Source organism: Pelodiscus sinensis, chromosome 2, assembly GCF_049634645.1.
Source record: "Pelodiscus sinensis isolate JC-2024 chromosome 2, ASM4963464v1, whole genome shotgun sequence".
NCBI classification, from domain to species: Eukaryota; Metazoa; Chordata; order Testudines; family Trionychidae; genus Pelodiscus; species Pelodiscus sinensis.
In genome coordinates this window covers 225795889-225811684 of record NC_134712.1, presented here as the reverse complement: position 1 = coordinate 225811684, position 15796 = coordinate 225795889, and the positions used below count along the sequence as shown (strand labels likewise).

Genomic DNA, 15796 nt, shown 5'->3' with positions numbered 1-15796 from the left:
AGCATCTGTACAGCACTTATTTCGAATGATCTATTTCGAATTTGGCATTATTCCTCGTAGAATGAGGTTTACCAAATTTGAAATAAGCGCTCCACTATTTTGAATGTATTTCAAAATAGCGGTTTGCCTGTATAGATGCTATTAAAGTTAATTCGAAATAACGGCTATTATTTCGAATTAACTTTGATGTATAGACATACCCTAAGATGAGCTAGGACAAACCTTTTTGTGAAGAAATCTCTGTGAGAAGATCTAGAAATTTACCCTAACATGTCCACTGGGGAAAATTTACACATCTCGGTGATAGTTGTTTCAATGTAAATACCCCAAAACTCAAAGGAGACCTGCACCTTGTGTCCAGAGACCCTATAGGATCTGAACTCTTGGAGATTCCCCTCTCCTCATGCCTTACCTATCGTAAGGGTACAAAGCTGAGCACCTACACCTCCTGTTGAGTTCAACTGGAATTCAAGATGCTCCTGGGGGTCAGCCAGCCCCTTACTGTACTGCCTGTATCTAACAGTGCCATGAGAGCATTTAGCAATTCTAACTCCACTAACAGTACTTGAAGTAACCGGGCTAAATCCACACACCCTGCTTTGAAAAGGTACAGATTAAAGCATTTGCTAATAGTTTTGGGTGATTGAATAATATTTGGTCATACATTACAATTCCTTAAAGCAGATTATAAGGATACTGAGGTTTATCCAGATCTTGGAACTCAGAGATATAACCTTCCTCAGTTCTGTCAGAGGTAGAGTGGAAGAATATTGTTCCTCCATTATTGGATGTAAAGACCAAGTATAATATAGATCTAAAAGTACATTTTTAAATTTACAAAAAATAAAGGAAGAATACAAAGACTAACATTACAAATGATGTATTATAGAGAACTCTGACATATATACTCGACTGTATGGTAAATTAGAATTTCAATATTTTAAGTCCTACCTTTTTAACCTTGGCTTCCTTCAATTTTTCCAATGCAAGTTTAATTTTGTCAGCTTTTTCTTGTACCTCTAGCTCTTCCTGAAATAACAGAAAGATATTCAATAAATTGAGCAAAGTGCCATGGTTATATGCAAATAGCTGTTCATAATTATTGATACCAACATGACAAGGCCTATCAAGGAAAACTTCATTGCTGCCAGCTACAGGAAATCAATGGGCACTGATGGCTTAGCCTTTGTTTGCCCGAAGTTTAATTCCGATTCACAAGACAAAGGCTCCCCAATGCGCAACCATGGATCTCTTAGGGATAGTGAGAAGATTTGGGCAATGGCTCATAGATTGCTATAGAACCTGGAGACAGGTCTCCCCTATACTCACACAGGAGGGAATTATCATACAGCAGATGTGGCAGGAAGGTCTGGGGAAAAAAGTGTTTGCATACTGGGGGCAGGCTGGCTGTTGAATGACACAGCACTGTGGACTGTAGCATGGAATAACAAACCCAGTGCTGCTCAATTTTTAGGACTCAGGATATGTCTACACTATAGCGCTAATACGAACTAACTTAGTTCAAATTAGTTAATTCGAACTAAGCTAATTCGAACTAACGGATCCAGATTAAAAAACTAGTTCGAATTAGCGTTTTGCTAATTCGAACTAGCATGTCCACACAGAGTGGACCCTGAACCGGGGTTAAGGATGGCCGGAAGCAGTGCCGGCAGGGCATCAGATGAGGACTTAAGAGCGTGGAGCTGCTGTCTCAGGCTAGCCGAGGGCTGTGCTTAAAGGGACCCGACCCCCACCCCGGACAGACAGTTCTCAGGGGTGCCCCGCTTGCAAAGCAGTCCTGGCTTGGAGTGCCCTGAGTGCCCACACTCGGCACATCACAGCACTCGGCCATCAGACTGGCTGCACTTGCTGCAGACTGCCATCTGGGGAGAGGGGGTAATTGGGGGGCTGCAGGAGAGCTTCCACCCCCAGAAGCCCGCAGAGCCAGCCCAGTCCTCCCCATCGGGGGCTCGTACCCCATTCCTCTCTCACCTCCTTCCACTTACCCTTCCCTAGCCCCCCTTCCTGATGTACAAAATAAAGGACACGTGTTCAAAAATAGAATCTCTCTTTATTGAACAAAACTCGGGGGGTATGTCTACACTACCCTCCTAGTTCAAACTAGGAGGGTAATGTAGGCATACCGCACTTGCAAATGAAGCCCGGGATTTGAATTTCCCGGGCTTCATTTGCATAAGCGGGGCTCCGCCATTTTTAAATCCCCGCGTTCGAACCCTGTGCCGCGCAGCTACACACGGCACGAACTAGGTAGTTCGAACTAGGCTTCCTAGTTCAAACTACCGTTACTCCTCATTCCACGAGGAGTAACGGTAGTTCGAACTAGGAAGCCTAGCTCGAACTACCTAGTTCGTGCCGCGTGTAGCGGCGCGGCACAGGGTTTGAACGAGCGGGGATTTAAAAATGGCGGCTCCCCGCTTATGCAAATTAAGCCTGGGAAATTCAAATCCCGGGCTTCATTTGCAAGTGCGGTATGCCTACATTACCCCGCTAGTTCGAACTAGTGGGGGGAGACTGGGAAAAGGAGGTGGGAGAGGGGAAGAGAGAGGGTGGGAGAGCGGAGGGCAACTAAAATGATCAAAGGTTTGGAACAGGTCCCATATGAAGAGAGGCTAAAGAGACTGGGACTTTTCAGTTTAGAAAAGAGGAGACTGAGGGGGGATAGGATAGAGGTCTATAAAAGCATGAGTGGGGTGGAGAGGGTGCATCAAGAAAAGTTCTTCATTAGTTCCCATAATAGAAGGACTAGAGGACACCAAAGGAAAGGAATGGGTAGCAGGCTTCAAACTAGTAACAGAAAGTTGTTCTTCACAAAGCAAAGAGTCAACCTGTGGAACTCCTTGCTGCAGGAGGCTGTGAAGGCTGGAACTAGAACAGAGTTTAAATGTTTAAAGAGAAGTGAGATCAAGTCATGGAGGTTGGGTCCATGGAGTGGTATTAGCCAGGGGGTAGGAGTGGTGTCCCTGCCCAAAGTTTGTGGAAGGCTGGAGAGGGATGGCATGAGACAAATGGATGGTCACTGTCTTCGGTCCATCCCCTCCAGGGTCCCTAGGGCTGGCCGCTGTCGGCAGACAGGCTACTGGGCTAGATGGACCTTTGATCTGACCCAGTACGGCCATTGTAAGCTAAGGGCTCAGGGTCGGGGGTCTCAGTGGACCCCCTTGATTTTCATGCACACCTGCTCCTGGGTGGCCAGGGTGGCAGCTCTCCTGCCCTAGACGGCCACTTTCCTGTGCCTAGTGCAGAGATCGTGGACGAGGTCCACGATGTCCACACTAGACCAGGCGGGTGCCCGCCTCTTGCGGTCCCGGGCAAGCTCCCGGGAGCCACCAGCCTGGTCCTGGGAAGAGGAGGAGGGCTGGGGGGCATCGGGTGGCTGGCTTGAGCCTTGCCAGGTGCAGGGTCTGCTAGCTGGGTGCTGGCAGGCTTGCACCTGGCACGGGCACCGTAGCCAGCCCGTGCCTCTTTCAGGGGTCAGGGGCTGGGAGGGGGGCAATAGAGTTTCCCTGGTGTTGGCCAGAGTGGCCACCAGGGAAAGCTGGGGAGGGCTAGCCTCCCACTAGTTCGAAGTAAGGGGCTACACACCCCTTAATTTGAACTAGTAAGTTCGAACTAGGCTTAGTCCTCGTACAATGAGGTTTACCTAGTTCGAACTAAGCGCTCCGCTAGTTCGAATTAAGTTCGAACTAGCGGAGTGCTAGTGTAGCGCCTATCAAAGTTAATTCGAACTAACGTCCGTTAACTTTGTAGTGTAGACATACCCTCAGTCAATAAGCCTTTTTAGGATCATATTGACCACTTGGTTTACAAACATTTGGATTCTAAGTCAACTTTAATGTCTAGAAGTAATTGTTTTCCTTTGTGGTTGATGTAAAGATTGTTTGTGACTGTTTTTCTCTGACATGGGCCTCTCTTACCTCGGGAGTAGATTATTGTAATGTATCTTTATAAGAGCTACACTTAGGTTAGTGACAACCTGTGACTTCTGAGATCATGGTGGGATACTAATGCAATGCTGAGATCTCTGTCTGCCTCACGCTCATCTGCCAATTCCCCAAATTCAGGACTCTCCTCATCTTTTCCACACCTCCTATCTCTGGGAAGAGTCTCTGATTTTTGACTAGTTTGCACAGTCACTGGTGTAGGCTTGCCAGATGCTTTCACCAAAAATCCCAAACATGGCAGGAGAAAAAAACCCACAGGAGACCAAACTTATTCAACAAACAAACAAACAAACAAACAAACAAACAAACAAACAACTGGAGATGAAAGTTGTTGAGCAAAAAAAAAAAAAGGCTGCTGTGCCTTTAAGAATCCCCATGCTCCTCGCTTCCCCCTGCCCACATCGGATGCAGCAGGGGAACAATGTCCCCGCCAGCCTTCTGTCCAAGAAAAACAGAAAATATCTGACATATATTTTCTGGTTTTTTTCTTAACCAGACAGGGGCCAGAAATAATGGATTGTCCGGGCAAAAACTGGACACCTGGCAACCCTACACTGGTGATCTTTTCCTACCTCCAAGACTCCTTTCTGAAGGTGTGGATTTTTGTTGATATGACAACTTTAACCAAATCCAGCTTCCAATCAGAAAATACTGGGAGGCAGTTTCTGTCTTAGTGCCACTGTTCCATATTAGAGTCTCGCTGCGTGCTACTCTTCTATCCCTTCCCACCTCTATTCTGGAGGTGTTGTTGCAAGTGGACTGCATTTACCTTAGTACTGCAGGGGTAAACTGGAATGGTGCACAAACTCATAAGAGTTGCCCCAATAAGAAGTACTTGGGCCTAATTTCCGTTGTTTGCACAGCACCTTCTTTTAGATTGATGTTATTTTACTATATTCTGTCATCTTGCTTTCTAAACATGTTTGTCTGGCAGCTTTCTCCTCTTGATATAGCATGATGCTTGCCTCTTAGGATATTAAGAATACAGGACAAAGCATGCAAGGTAAACATAAATGGCTCCACCTTCGAGTGTTGTGGTCATATTCTCAGCTAAGAATGTCAAAACAACAGTTCTTGAAGGTCTTCCACTCAGCAGGGAAGGGAATTTGCATTGCTACGAGCACTATAGGTCGGAGGTGGATTAGCTCTGATAATCCAAAAATAGCTTTTGTGGCTGCACAAAGAATGTTTGACAAAGTGAGATTTGATATTCTGCAGAAGAGGACTGTAGGCTCAGAATGCTTTCCCCATCGCAAACAGCTCTCTGCAGGAGGCACCAAAAATATCATAACCACAATAGTTCAGTGGTCTGGCCAAGTTTCCTGCTGAATAGCTCCAGCAGGTGTGTAAACTAAATATTTTCAGTATATGACCTGTACTGATCAAGACTCATAAAGTACAAATCTGTGCAACAGATTTCCCTCCTTACTGAAGAGCACTTAGTTATCCCAACTTTTGTCTTCATCCATTCGGATAGAAAAAACACAGTCAGAAAATAACCTATCAGCCTAAAAATAGTGGAACCATTGAAGAAAGTCAGTGACCCTCAAAAAGATTTGTATTTTCTACTTTAATCGCCAAGTTTCCCAAAGCTCAAAGAGAAACACAAACATCAACACAGAGAACACTAGCACAAAATGTAGAAATCTTAGGTCACGTCTCCACTTACTGGAGGATCGATGCTCTGGCGATCAATCTTCTGGGATTTGATTTAGTGAGTGTAGTAAAGACCCGCTAAATCAAATGCTGAGGGCACCAATGCGAGGAGTAAGGGAAGTCAATGGGAGCATTTGTCCCATTGAATCCCCACTGTGGAGACAGCACCAACCTTGACTTAAGATACATTAACTCCAACTACGTTATTTAGGTAGCCGGAGTTGTGAACCTTATGCTAACATGGCCCCCGCAGTGTAGACCTGGTTTTACTGAGCTTAAGGACAGTCTTTAAAAAGAAATGTCAGAGCTGATGGAAAGTTTTGAGATTCAGATCAGTGCTTCTTTAAAATAAATGCTATATTTATTTATTTTGCTTTCACAGCTTTAAAGGTTACAGAATATGGCTCTATCACTGCAAATATAATGATTGATAATTTAAGTCAATTTGACTAAAAGATACTGCGAAGGAGTGGAGAAAAGAGGGCCCAGCATTACAGGGGTTAAAGAAAGCCTTTGGGCCCAGCTAGCTCTACTGCGCTTTACCTGCAACCAATGCCAGGCTTCGAGGGAGGAAAAAAAGAAGGAGCCTGGCTCAGTTTAGGGCTGACTGGCAAGAAGGTAGGAGCCTGGTTCAGCAGTCTACAGGACACAAACCAGAGCCTGTCTGCTCGGCAGCCATGGGAGTAAGTAAGCTCCAACCCCTCTAGGAAAAGGGAGGAATCTATTGAGAAGCCCCAACTACGGTAAATATGGACTCTTGAAGCCATGCCCCAAACTGAAGGACTTGGATAGGAAGTGATTTGGAGTTCCTGGGCCAGGAACACAGTAGGAAAGGGACACAGTGCCCCCGCTTTTTTGCCTGCTTATTCAGCAATCTAGCCACCAGCCTACTCAGTTGCCAGGAACCCAGCCACAAATGGTGGAGAATGTGGGCATAGCCCTAGCCCTGCTGAAGGGACTTACCAAAGGAAAATAAAGAAAGAGAAGCTGGTGTGAGTCCAGCCCATGAATTGAGATAGAGCCCAGCAGCAGCAGCAGTAGCAACAGCACCAGCAGCTCTTACAGCAAGTGATCCAGCAACAGCTAAAGCTAACTGGTGAAATAGCAGCCCAATAAGAGCAGCTGATACAACAGGTGACCTCCATGCTGCAACCCATGACCCCAGCAGAGCTGCCTGCGCCTGCACTTGTGCCTTTACCTGCTCCCATCAAGTGCCAAAATGGGGCCTGCTCATGATCCAGAGGCTGTGGCTGTGGTAGCCCGATGGGTCTGAGAACATTAGGTGTCCACGCTGGCCCCATAGCTGACTGAAATAACCCAGACTGCATACCACATGCTAGATGCCATCACGGTTCAGGGCAATGACCAGGTCAAGGCTGCAATCCTCAATGCCCTAGATATCTTGGAAGAGACGTTCCAATGTTGTTTCCAATGGGGAACAATGCCCACCAGGAACCCGACCCTGCCTCATCACCCAAACGCTTTAGAACATTTGCCAGAGATAGCTCCAGCCTGAGACAAAGATAGGGGCGCAAGTTGCTGAGCAAATTCTTCTCAAACAGTTTACCTAGATCCTATCTCTGGGCAAGATGAGCGAGGTGGTTGCCTTGGGTCCCGTGCATTCAGGGCCCTGAGGTGCCCAGCTCCTGGCCCCATCCACCGAGTCGCTCACTCGCTGCCTTGACTGGGAGCCATGGGGCCATGCAACTCAGCCATGCTGCCTTCGGCCTGAAAACTCTTTGACCGGGCCTGCCTCTGGGGGTAAGGATTGGATCATACAGAATCACCCTGATAGTGTGGCCACCACCATTCAACTGATTGAGAACTACTTGGCTGAGTTAAGGTCCCTTGAGAAATCTTATCAGAGAACAAAGTTTATGTCCCAGACGGTGCAGCAACTCTGCTGATTGCTGAAAATCAAAACTCTCCGAACATCCATATACCACTTCCAAACAGACAGAGTGCTAATAGAGTGCTTCAGTAGAACCCTAAAAACCAGGCTCTGTAAGTTTGTCCTGACTGATGTGCATCATTGAGACCAGCTCTTCCCGTCCCTCATATTCACAGTCTGGGAGGCTACCCAGTCTTTCACGAGCGTCTCATCTTTTGAACTTTTGTACAGGAAGCAATCTCAAGGGGTTCTGGACCTAATTTGAGAGACGTGGGAGGAACAACCCTTCTGAACCAACAGAACCAAAAACGAGTCCACAGGCAGCTGATGCATCAAAACCAGGGGAAGTCCAGACTGGATCTAATTTCACTTCCAAACAGAAATGGCAAGCGCAACAACTACCTTCTCATCCATCTTTTTCTAAATCAGGCCAAACTCATCTGGCAGCCCATCTCATCCAGACAGAGCTAAGGATTAGAGTCCAGGAAAATCACCGGCCTAGCCCCTTCCTCAGAAGCTAAGAGAAACTGTGAAACAGGCACTCCAGTCAGTGCTTACCTGAGTGAGTGGTTCAGGAGGGGGAGGTGGTAGTGGGAGGTCAAAAACAGGATCTGGAGGTGGAGGGGGCAAGTCATCTTCAAAATGCCCAGTGACAACAGGGACATTTGATTTACAACCATAAGAAGCAGCAGCACAAACACCTGTTGAAGGCTGAGTGACTGCAGTTTGTGGGCATTGAGAAGAAGTATTCTTTGCTTGTAATGTCTTCTGTTCAACTTCACTTAGGTCTGCTACCAGATCAGCCATTAAAGCATCCAAGTCACTGTCCTCCAGCGTAATTAAAGATTCTGTGAAGAAATGACACCCCCCAAAAAAACCAAGCTCTTTAGAGAATGTGTGACATGACAAAATATCTGCACTCAGTTCAATGAAAACTAAATTATAGAAGATGTTAATTGTAGAGATTAAGGGAAAGGGGACAATTTTAAAGATGGAGACTCATTTAGGTTCTATGGAAATGCTGTATTTTGGGGGTAATAATTAACTTGATCATACTTTGGAATAGACTAGGTGGGAAATTTCCTTTCTAGAAGAACTGCATTAGTATCTTAGGTTTTGTCTACACTGGCACTTTTTTTGGTAAATTTTTTGTTGGTCAGGGGTCCTGCAAGGTGCTGAGCACTGTCTAATGCAAGAGAGTAGTTAAGCCCTTAAAGCAAGTGAGCAATTACACTGACGAAAATGGAACTTCTCGCCTCCTTAAAGTTAAGTATGTACATAGAGACTTTGATACAGCAGGTCCAGACTTTACAGCAGCACAGATGTAGTGGTATAGCAGTGCTGCTGTAAGGTAGTGCAAACATAGCCTTAGGTAGGACAGGAAGAATTAATATCTCTTACATTCATAGTGCTAAGGGCTCAATCCTGTAAAGTGCTCTGAAGTCTGGCTCTGATATGGCAAAGTTTTTCTACACACGCTAAACTTTAAGGATGTGAGAAGTTCCATTGACTTCAGTGGAAAAGTTAAGCAAGGACTTACAAACCATTTGCATCAGAGACCATGCTCAGCATCTTGCAGGACTGAGGTCTCAATCAGGTCTAAGCCCCTTAGAATCTGGTCTTGAAGCAGAAAAAGTGCTGTTTGTTCCACAGGATAGGGATTGGAGAGGGGAAGAGTGACAGGAGCCTGTGTGTGTATGGAGCTCCAGACTAGAGGGCCTACAGACAGCAGGCCCTCATGTAACGAAGCAGTCGGAAATTAGCCTGAAGCCTGGGAAGGGGAGAGCACTGACTTACAGAGCATGGTGTCAGGAAGGAATCAGCTGGAAGGACAAGCCGGAGAAAAACCTAGCATCCCTGTTGCCCAGAGCAGCACAGGCCCATGAGTTTGTGACTTTGCACTGGGATAAGGAGGGAGGCTGTTAGCAAATTAGGTGGGAGGTTGTTGCTCTATGTGGGTTTGCACAGAGTGACAGAAGGCCACAGAGGAGTTTCTTGGGAAAAAAGTTTTACTGGAGCCAAAGTTGACCAAGTGCACCCAAGACTCCCTGTGGGACTGGCACTCTGCCCAGGATTCCTGAACTCTGAGTCTAGACACCTTATTCAGTGTCTATTCTTTTATATTGTGGTACCTCTGAGCTGCTGGGTCTTCATGTTGAATGTAACCCCTTTTTACTGGTCCCCTGATTTTCTCAGTGTGTTTTCCTCCATTCATACCTCTGTACATAAATATTTCCCTCTCCCATATTGGCTATACTATCCTGGAGTGGGTGTTTTTAGTCCAGCTCTGGGGTACAAAGCCATTTTCCTGCTATGTTTCTGCACCACCTTTTGTTAGCCAGAGCTGCCAGCAGAGCAGACTCCAACTTGACCACCAGGATGCTGGAATTACACTTTCAAGCCTGGACCCGGAGATGCAGTACACACAGCCCACCATTCTCCCTTTCTCCACAGCGCTCCCTCTGGACCAAACAGCATTTCCTTGTCCTGGAATAACCTCTGCCTCAAGACCAGGTTTTAAACGGACTGTTGTCCCTAAATCCATGTGGTTACACAGGTGTAAACCATCATTAGTGCAAGGAAGTCAAGCCATGAGGCTTTAAGATTTAAAAAAAAAATATGAAACATCACATTCCTACTTACTACATTAGACATTGCCTGATAGGCATCAGTAACTTATCACCCGTAAAGTAATATGCAGGGCTCTGAGGTCCCCTTCAGTCAGAGCTTAAACCATGCAATTTCTTTATTAATATATTTTGCCAGAACAGATCTAAACATTCCACATTTATTATGTGTTTTCAACTCTGACACACTTAAAATGAGATAACTCTCTTAATGGAGTTTCTAGCTGAGTCAACAGCCCCTTCCTGTGATTGCCTAATGTAGGCCACAGTTAAATGAAATCTTGTAATGAGACATTAGGCAAAAAAGTCTAGTTGTAGCTAGTGCTAGAGCAGGGAGCAGCCAGCCCTATTCTGGAGAGAAGCCCAGCAGTTAGGTGCTAGGAATCAGCAAGGTCTGCTTAGCATCATGCTAAGTATGACTGGATGTGATTCCTGTGAGGGCTCCAGCCCCATGAGGATGGCTGGGACCAAGCAAGAGCTGAGAATACTTTCCCAAGGAGGCAGCAGAATGCTGCAAGAGGGCAAACAGGCCCTGCGGACCACCCTCTTCCCAGCCTGGTGAGGTCCTAATCCTTTAGCTACTGGAAGTCAGAGAGCCCCACAATCCCAGTCTGGAATAGAACTGTTGCTTTTGTCATTATTCCATATTTATTTTTGTCGGTACACTGAAGAATAGGCAAGGTCCCTACAAATGGAACTGAGTATTGCTAAGAATTTCTCCCAGGCTGGTCTACTATCAGGACCCAACTCAAGGAAAGCATTTAAGCATTTCTTGATCAGGGATGAATTTAAGCATATATTTAAGCATTTCCTGAAATGGGGTCTAAATTATTTCTAAGCAAATCCTATCTCTCTTTTAATAATTGAGACATTTTTGTGACATACACATTAAAGCAATATTCTAACCTATGTAGTTTCCAACATTCTCAAAGCTATCATCAATTCGTTTTATTAGCAATCTCTAAGGGAAAAAGGACAGATACCTATAAATACAGATCCCCTATAAAGCACAAATGGCATTACACTGTCATGTTTTCCATTCATGTATTCCATCTGTCAGGTTAATATTGCTACATTTTGTTTAAAGTGTCATTAAAACATTTAAATATGAAAGACATTAGGACATGCTTTCCAAAAGTGACTAGTGATTTCTATTTAGGAGTGTTCAACTTGCAACCTCTTCCCAGGTCTAACCTCCAGAAAATGCTGAATATCCCTACTCTGAAAATCAGACCTCTTTAAGGCATATCAAATTGAGACAATCATTGGTTGCTTTTGCTAATTGTGTATATGTTTAGCTTTTTACTCCTCTATTTTTGTGGTATTTTTTAGATAGAAACAGTGTGTGAATGAGCTATCCCAACATCTTGGCTATGTCTAGACTACATGCCTCTGTCGCCAGAGGCATGTAGATGAGGCTACCAGGCATAGGAAATTGAAGCAGCGATTTAAATAATCACCGCTTCATTTAAATTTACATGGCTGCCGCGCTGACCCGATCAGCTGTTTGTCAGCTCAGCGCGGTAGTCTGGACGCACGGGTGTCGACATCAAAGGCATTTGTCGACCACCCAGGTATGCCTCCTGGAATGAGATTTACCTGGGTGGTCGACAAATGCCTTTGATGTCGACACCCGTGCGTCCAGACTACCGCGCTGAGCTGACAAACAGCTGATCGGGTCAGCGCGGCAGCCATGTAAATTTAAATGAAGCGGCGATTATTTAAATCGCCGCTTCATTTTCCTATGCCTGGTAGCCTCATCTACATGCCTCTGGCGACAGAGGCATGTAGTCTAGACGTAGCCCTTGTGATGAGTTACAGGGAAAGACTTTGCATAGACATGCCTACATGGCCTAGGTACGCAACATAATGAAGCTGCTTTGCCAAAATGATCACCTTTTGGCTGGTGTTGGGTTACAAATCACTTTAGTACAAGGGCAAAGAAATGTGGTCACTGTATGAGTGAAGGGAAGCAGAACTGTGCTTAGCCTGCCTGAATGAGAGAGGGTCACCCTAACCCAAACTTTAATACCTAAGCAGGGAGCAGGAATGCCAAATCCCAGCAAAGAGAGAGGTGATGGGGACTTGGATTTGTATCATATTGCAATGCTATGTAGGGGGCTGAGCTCTGCCCCAAGAGTTGTAGACACCCTTTGACCTTCCCCTCTCTAGTGTTTGGAGACAGAGCTAATCAGACTCATTCTAAATACACTGTTTCTGTATAGTAATTACTAGTGTTGGATTACTGTTAAGCAGGATTTGGCACTATACCTTAGTCCTGGTGTGGGTACAATAGTGAAAGGAAAGACAATGCAGAGGCTGTACTGGCAGTGAGGTTCCCTGCTATCCTGTGAAATCACTGAGGGTGTGTCTAGACTACAGAGTTTTGTCGACAAAAGTGGACTTTTGTCGACAAAACTATACCTGCGTCTACACTACCGCTGAGTTCTGTCGACATAACGTCGACAGAACTCAGCAGTTTTGTCGATGCTGGTAAACCTCATTTTAGGAGGCATAACGCCTTTTGTCGACAGAGTTTTGTCGACAGAAGGTGTTATTGCATCTAGGGTTTTGTCGACAAAAGCCTGTAGTCTAGACGTACCCTGAGAGCTGAATTCACTGAAGATCTGGTTTTAGCCGTGGAACCTCAAAACATGTCATTGCAAAGAGGCCAGAGGGTGTCCAACAATAACAGCACACATTCGCCACCCGCAAAGGCTCATAGAGACCACAGAGATATTGCTTGACACCTCACATGTTGTGAACATGCCTCTGAACTCTAGGTCTTTGCTGATCAAGACCAGCAACTGTGGAGGGAGGAGGGGAGGGGAGGAAGAGTAATTTGCAAAGAAATTGCCCCATGTGCACTGGAGCTGAATTTCTGCTTATGGTAGAATACTTTTGAACATGGCTTGGGGTTTTCTCAAACTACCACTTAGTTCTCTTTTATTGAAAAGTTCTCTTTTGTTATATCCAGACTTAGTGGTTAGGAGAGGGGAAATAGTGCGTCTGAGAGGTGCCAACAGCTGGTGTCATATTTTCTCAGAACAGTGGCTAGGGGTTCAAGCTGGTTCTGTTTTGTACCATTAAGAGGAACTCCTGGATATGGAACTCCACCCTTGTTGCTGCCACTTCCACCCGGCAGAAGGGTGACATAAAAACATTACAGCAACCCTAAATAATCCTTTTACTCACTTACCATTTAAATCTGTAAAGCCAACTGTAAAGTTATACTCTTTATTAGATGCTTTGGGGGATGGAGGCTGGACGGTTTCCACTCCTAAACTCTGTTCAGATGGAACAAAAAGAAAGGAATTGATGATGTAATTATCATAAAGATACTAATATTTACAGAGCATGTTACACTGATAATTATTGTAACAAAGACAGTTCTTCCCTCAAGAAACAGAAACCCATATACTAGTGTGTTGGTCCTGTTTGCTCCATGATGTTTTATATGGATGAAAGGCTTCTCTTAATGTTAGTTTTTTATGAATTTGTGCAAAGCTGAAAAATTGAAACATGTAAGCTAAAAATGCCACTTCTGCATGACTATTCATGCTTACAAAAATAGAGAAAGTGTGAATAAGGGAAAGGAAGAAAATAACTACATGAAAGAATTTCACAGCCCAAATTAAAAGAAATTTAGGAAGGAGTTTATATATAAAATAGAGAAGACAAAAATGGCAACCATACTTACTTACTACTGGGTGATTTATGCTAATCACGTTTTTAACTGCTTTGCTATATTAGCGGTCAAATTTATATATTTATATCTATATCTATATAGTGCTAGCTAACTAGCTAGCTGTTCATTTTTTAATTTTTACAAAAGGAAATAAATTGGTATTTCATAATGAATATTGGAATATTAGAAACAGAAGTACAAGCATACAGTAAAAGTCAGACAAATCAAAGACAAAACAATGGAAATGTAGAAAAGTAGTTAAAAATTAAACATGAAGAGACAATATAAATGAGAATCAGGCCCTTTCTCTTTAAGGCCTGTTTACACTGTGAATGTGCCATATCTATATCCATTTTCTGGTCCATTTACATTGCCACAGTGGTATATAGAGACATTAATATAAATGAGAATAAGACCTAAAGACAGTAATAAAAGGGAAGAAAAAATACAATTCAAAGAATAGTTTAGGAAAATAGAAAACTAGAAGAACCAGAAAAAAAATTCTAAATAAAGAGAAGGAAAATCAACAAATTATAAGGTAAAAAGTAATACAAAGCAAAGGTAATTTTTCTGTTATATTTCAATATTTTAATATAAAACTAATTACTTTAAACGATCCTGTTCTCATTTATAACTGAAACTGTTAAAAAGTCAGAAAGCTAACAGAGGACCAGGTGTTGTGGTTTCAATTGCCAAGACTGTCGTAAATTAAATCACGTTCCCTCTTGTTTTCAAGATGCTTCAAGCAGAATTCCAATTTTATGTCACTAAATATTTGGTCTTGAATTTGGCAATGACTGGAACTCAATAATAAAGATTTCAGAAATAGAGGTTTTGGATAGGGTATCTCATGCAAAATTCAAGATGACAGTTTTAGTGTTTTAATTAAGTGTAACTTAATTTAAAACAAATGTCATGAGTATAACATTTTTGGACTATAAATCTTCCCTGAATCTTATCAGTGTTGGTGTAGGAAATCTTCCAAGGTCTTGGGTTTAGAAAGAGACTCAGTCTGTTTTTATAGTTCCTTCTAGAACATGTTCCATGTTGGTAATATTTCATATGCATATAGTCCCTACTGCCATCAATGTTCTATCATTCCATAAATCATGCTAGATGCTTCTCAAAAATTCAACAAATTATTTAAAATATTTTGTCTTCATTTCCATAATTTATAGTTGATTCAGTTTACAATTTATAGTGGTGGAATCCTCACAATTGGAGGTTTGTAAAAACAGGTTGGACAAACCCCTGTCAGGTTTTCTTGGTCCTGCCACAGCACAGTGGGGGTAGGACTTGAGAACTTCTTGAGGTTCCTCCTAGCCCTACAATTCTATGATTCAGTTGGCTACCATTCATTTAAACATGTACACTAAATATTCATCCAAGGTGATTCAGATCCAAACTCGTTGTTTCCATAGCAGAATGTTTGGACATCCTGAGGCTGTGTCTACTAGGAATCTGGATTTACTTTTTGAAAAAGGCCTCTCTCTTAGATGCTACAGGACCACTTGTTTTTTAAGTTTTTTCTCTGATATCATGTTAAAGCAGTTTCATGTTCTAGCGTACTGTAATGTCATTTTTGTTGTGCAGGCAACATGATTTAGATGCCAAACAGAAAAATCAGTTTGAAGTCACTCTCAAAAGGCTATCTGTATTTACTCAGTAGGAAGGTGCAATGGATAGTTGTAGAGGAGTAAGAAAGGTAAGGAATTCTCCTTGTTTCCCTCCAAAAGGGCACGTGTACAGAGCAAGGCAAAAGTTGAATTAAGATATGCTACCTCAATTGTATAGCTGAAGTTGAAATAGCTTAATTTGGCTTTTGGTGCTGTCTACACTACAGCAAGTCTAAGGAAGAACACTGTTCCTTGGACTTCCCTTACTCCTTGTGAAATTAGTTTACAGGAATCAGAGTAAGAAGTCTTCCATCTCAACATTATTTCATGGCTTGCTGTGCAGACATGCACTTTGT

At 43.6% G+C, this 15796-nt stretch overlaps 1 protein-coding gene and 1 long non-coding RNA gene across 3 annotated transcripts in view; one reads left to right on the top strand and one right to left on the bottom strand.

Annotated features, from left to right (window-relative positions):
* The window catches only part of APBB1IP (amyloid beta precursor protein binding family B member 1 interacting protein), a 111561-nt gene that overhangs the window by 48215 nt on the left and 47550 nt on the right, over positions 1 to 15796 (bottom strand). Inside the window, exons 3-5 of the mRNA XM_014569656.3 lie at positions 13336 to 13423; positions 8068 to 8357; positions 952 to 1029 (exon numbers count right to left, since the gene is read on the bottom strand). Of these exons, the coding sequence (XP_014425142.2) occupies positions 952 to 1029; positions 8068 to 8357; positions 13336 to 13423 (456 nt within the window). The remainder of the gene's footprint in view (positions 1 to 951; positions 1030 to 8067; positions 8358 to 13335; positions 13424 to 15796) is intronic.
* LOC142827370 (uncharacterized) overlaps positions 1 to 15796 on the top strand; it is a 38834-nt gene that overhangs the window by 22811 nt on the left and 227 nt on the right. For both annotated transcript variants that reach the window (XR_012902078.1, XR_012902079.1), the window contains one exon: positions 15418 to 15529. This is a non-coding gene — a long non-coding RNA (uncharacterized LOC142827370). The remainder of the gene's footprint in view (positions 1 to 15417; positions 15530 to 15796) is intronic.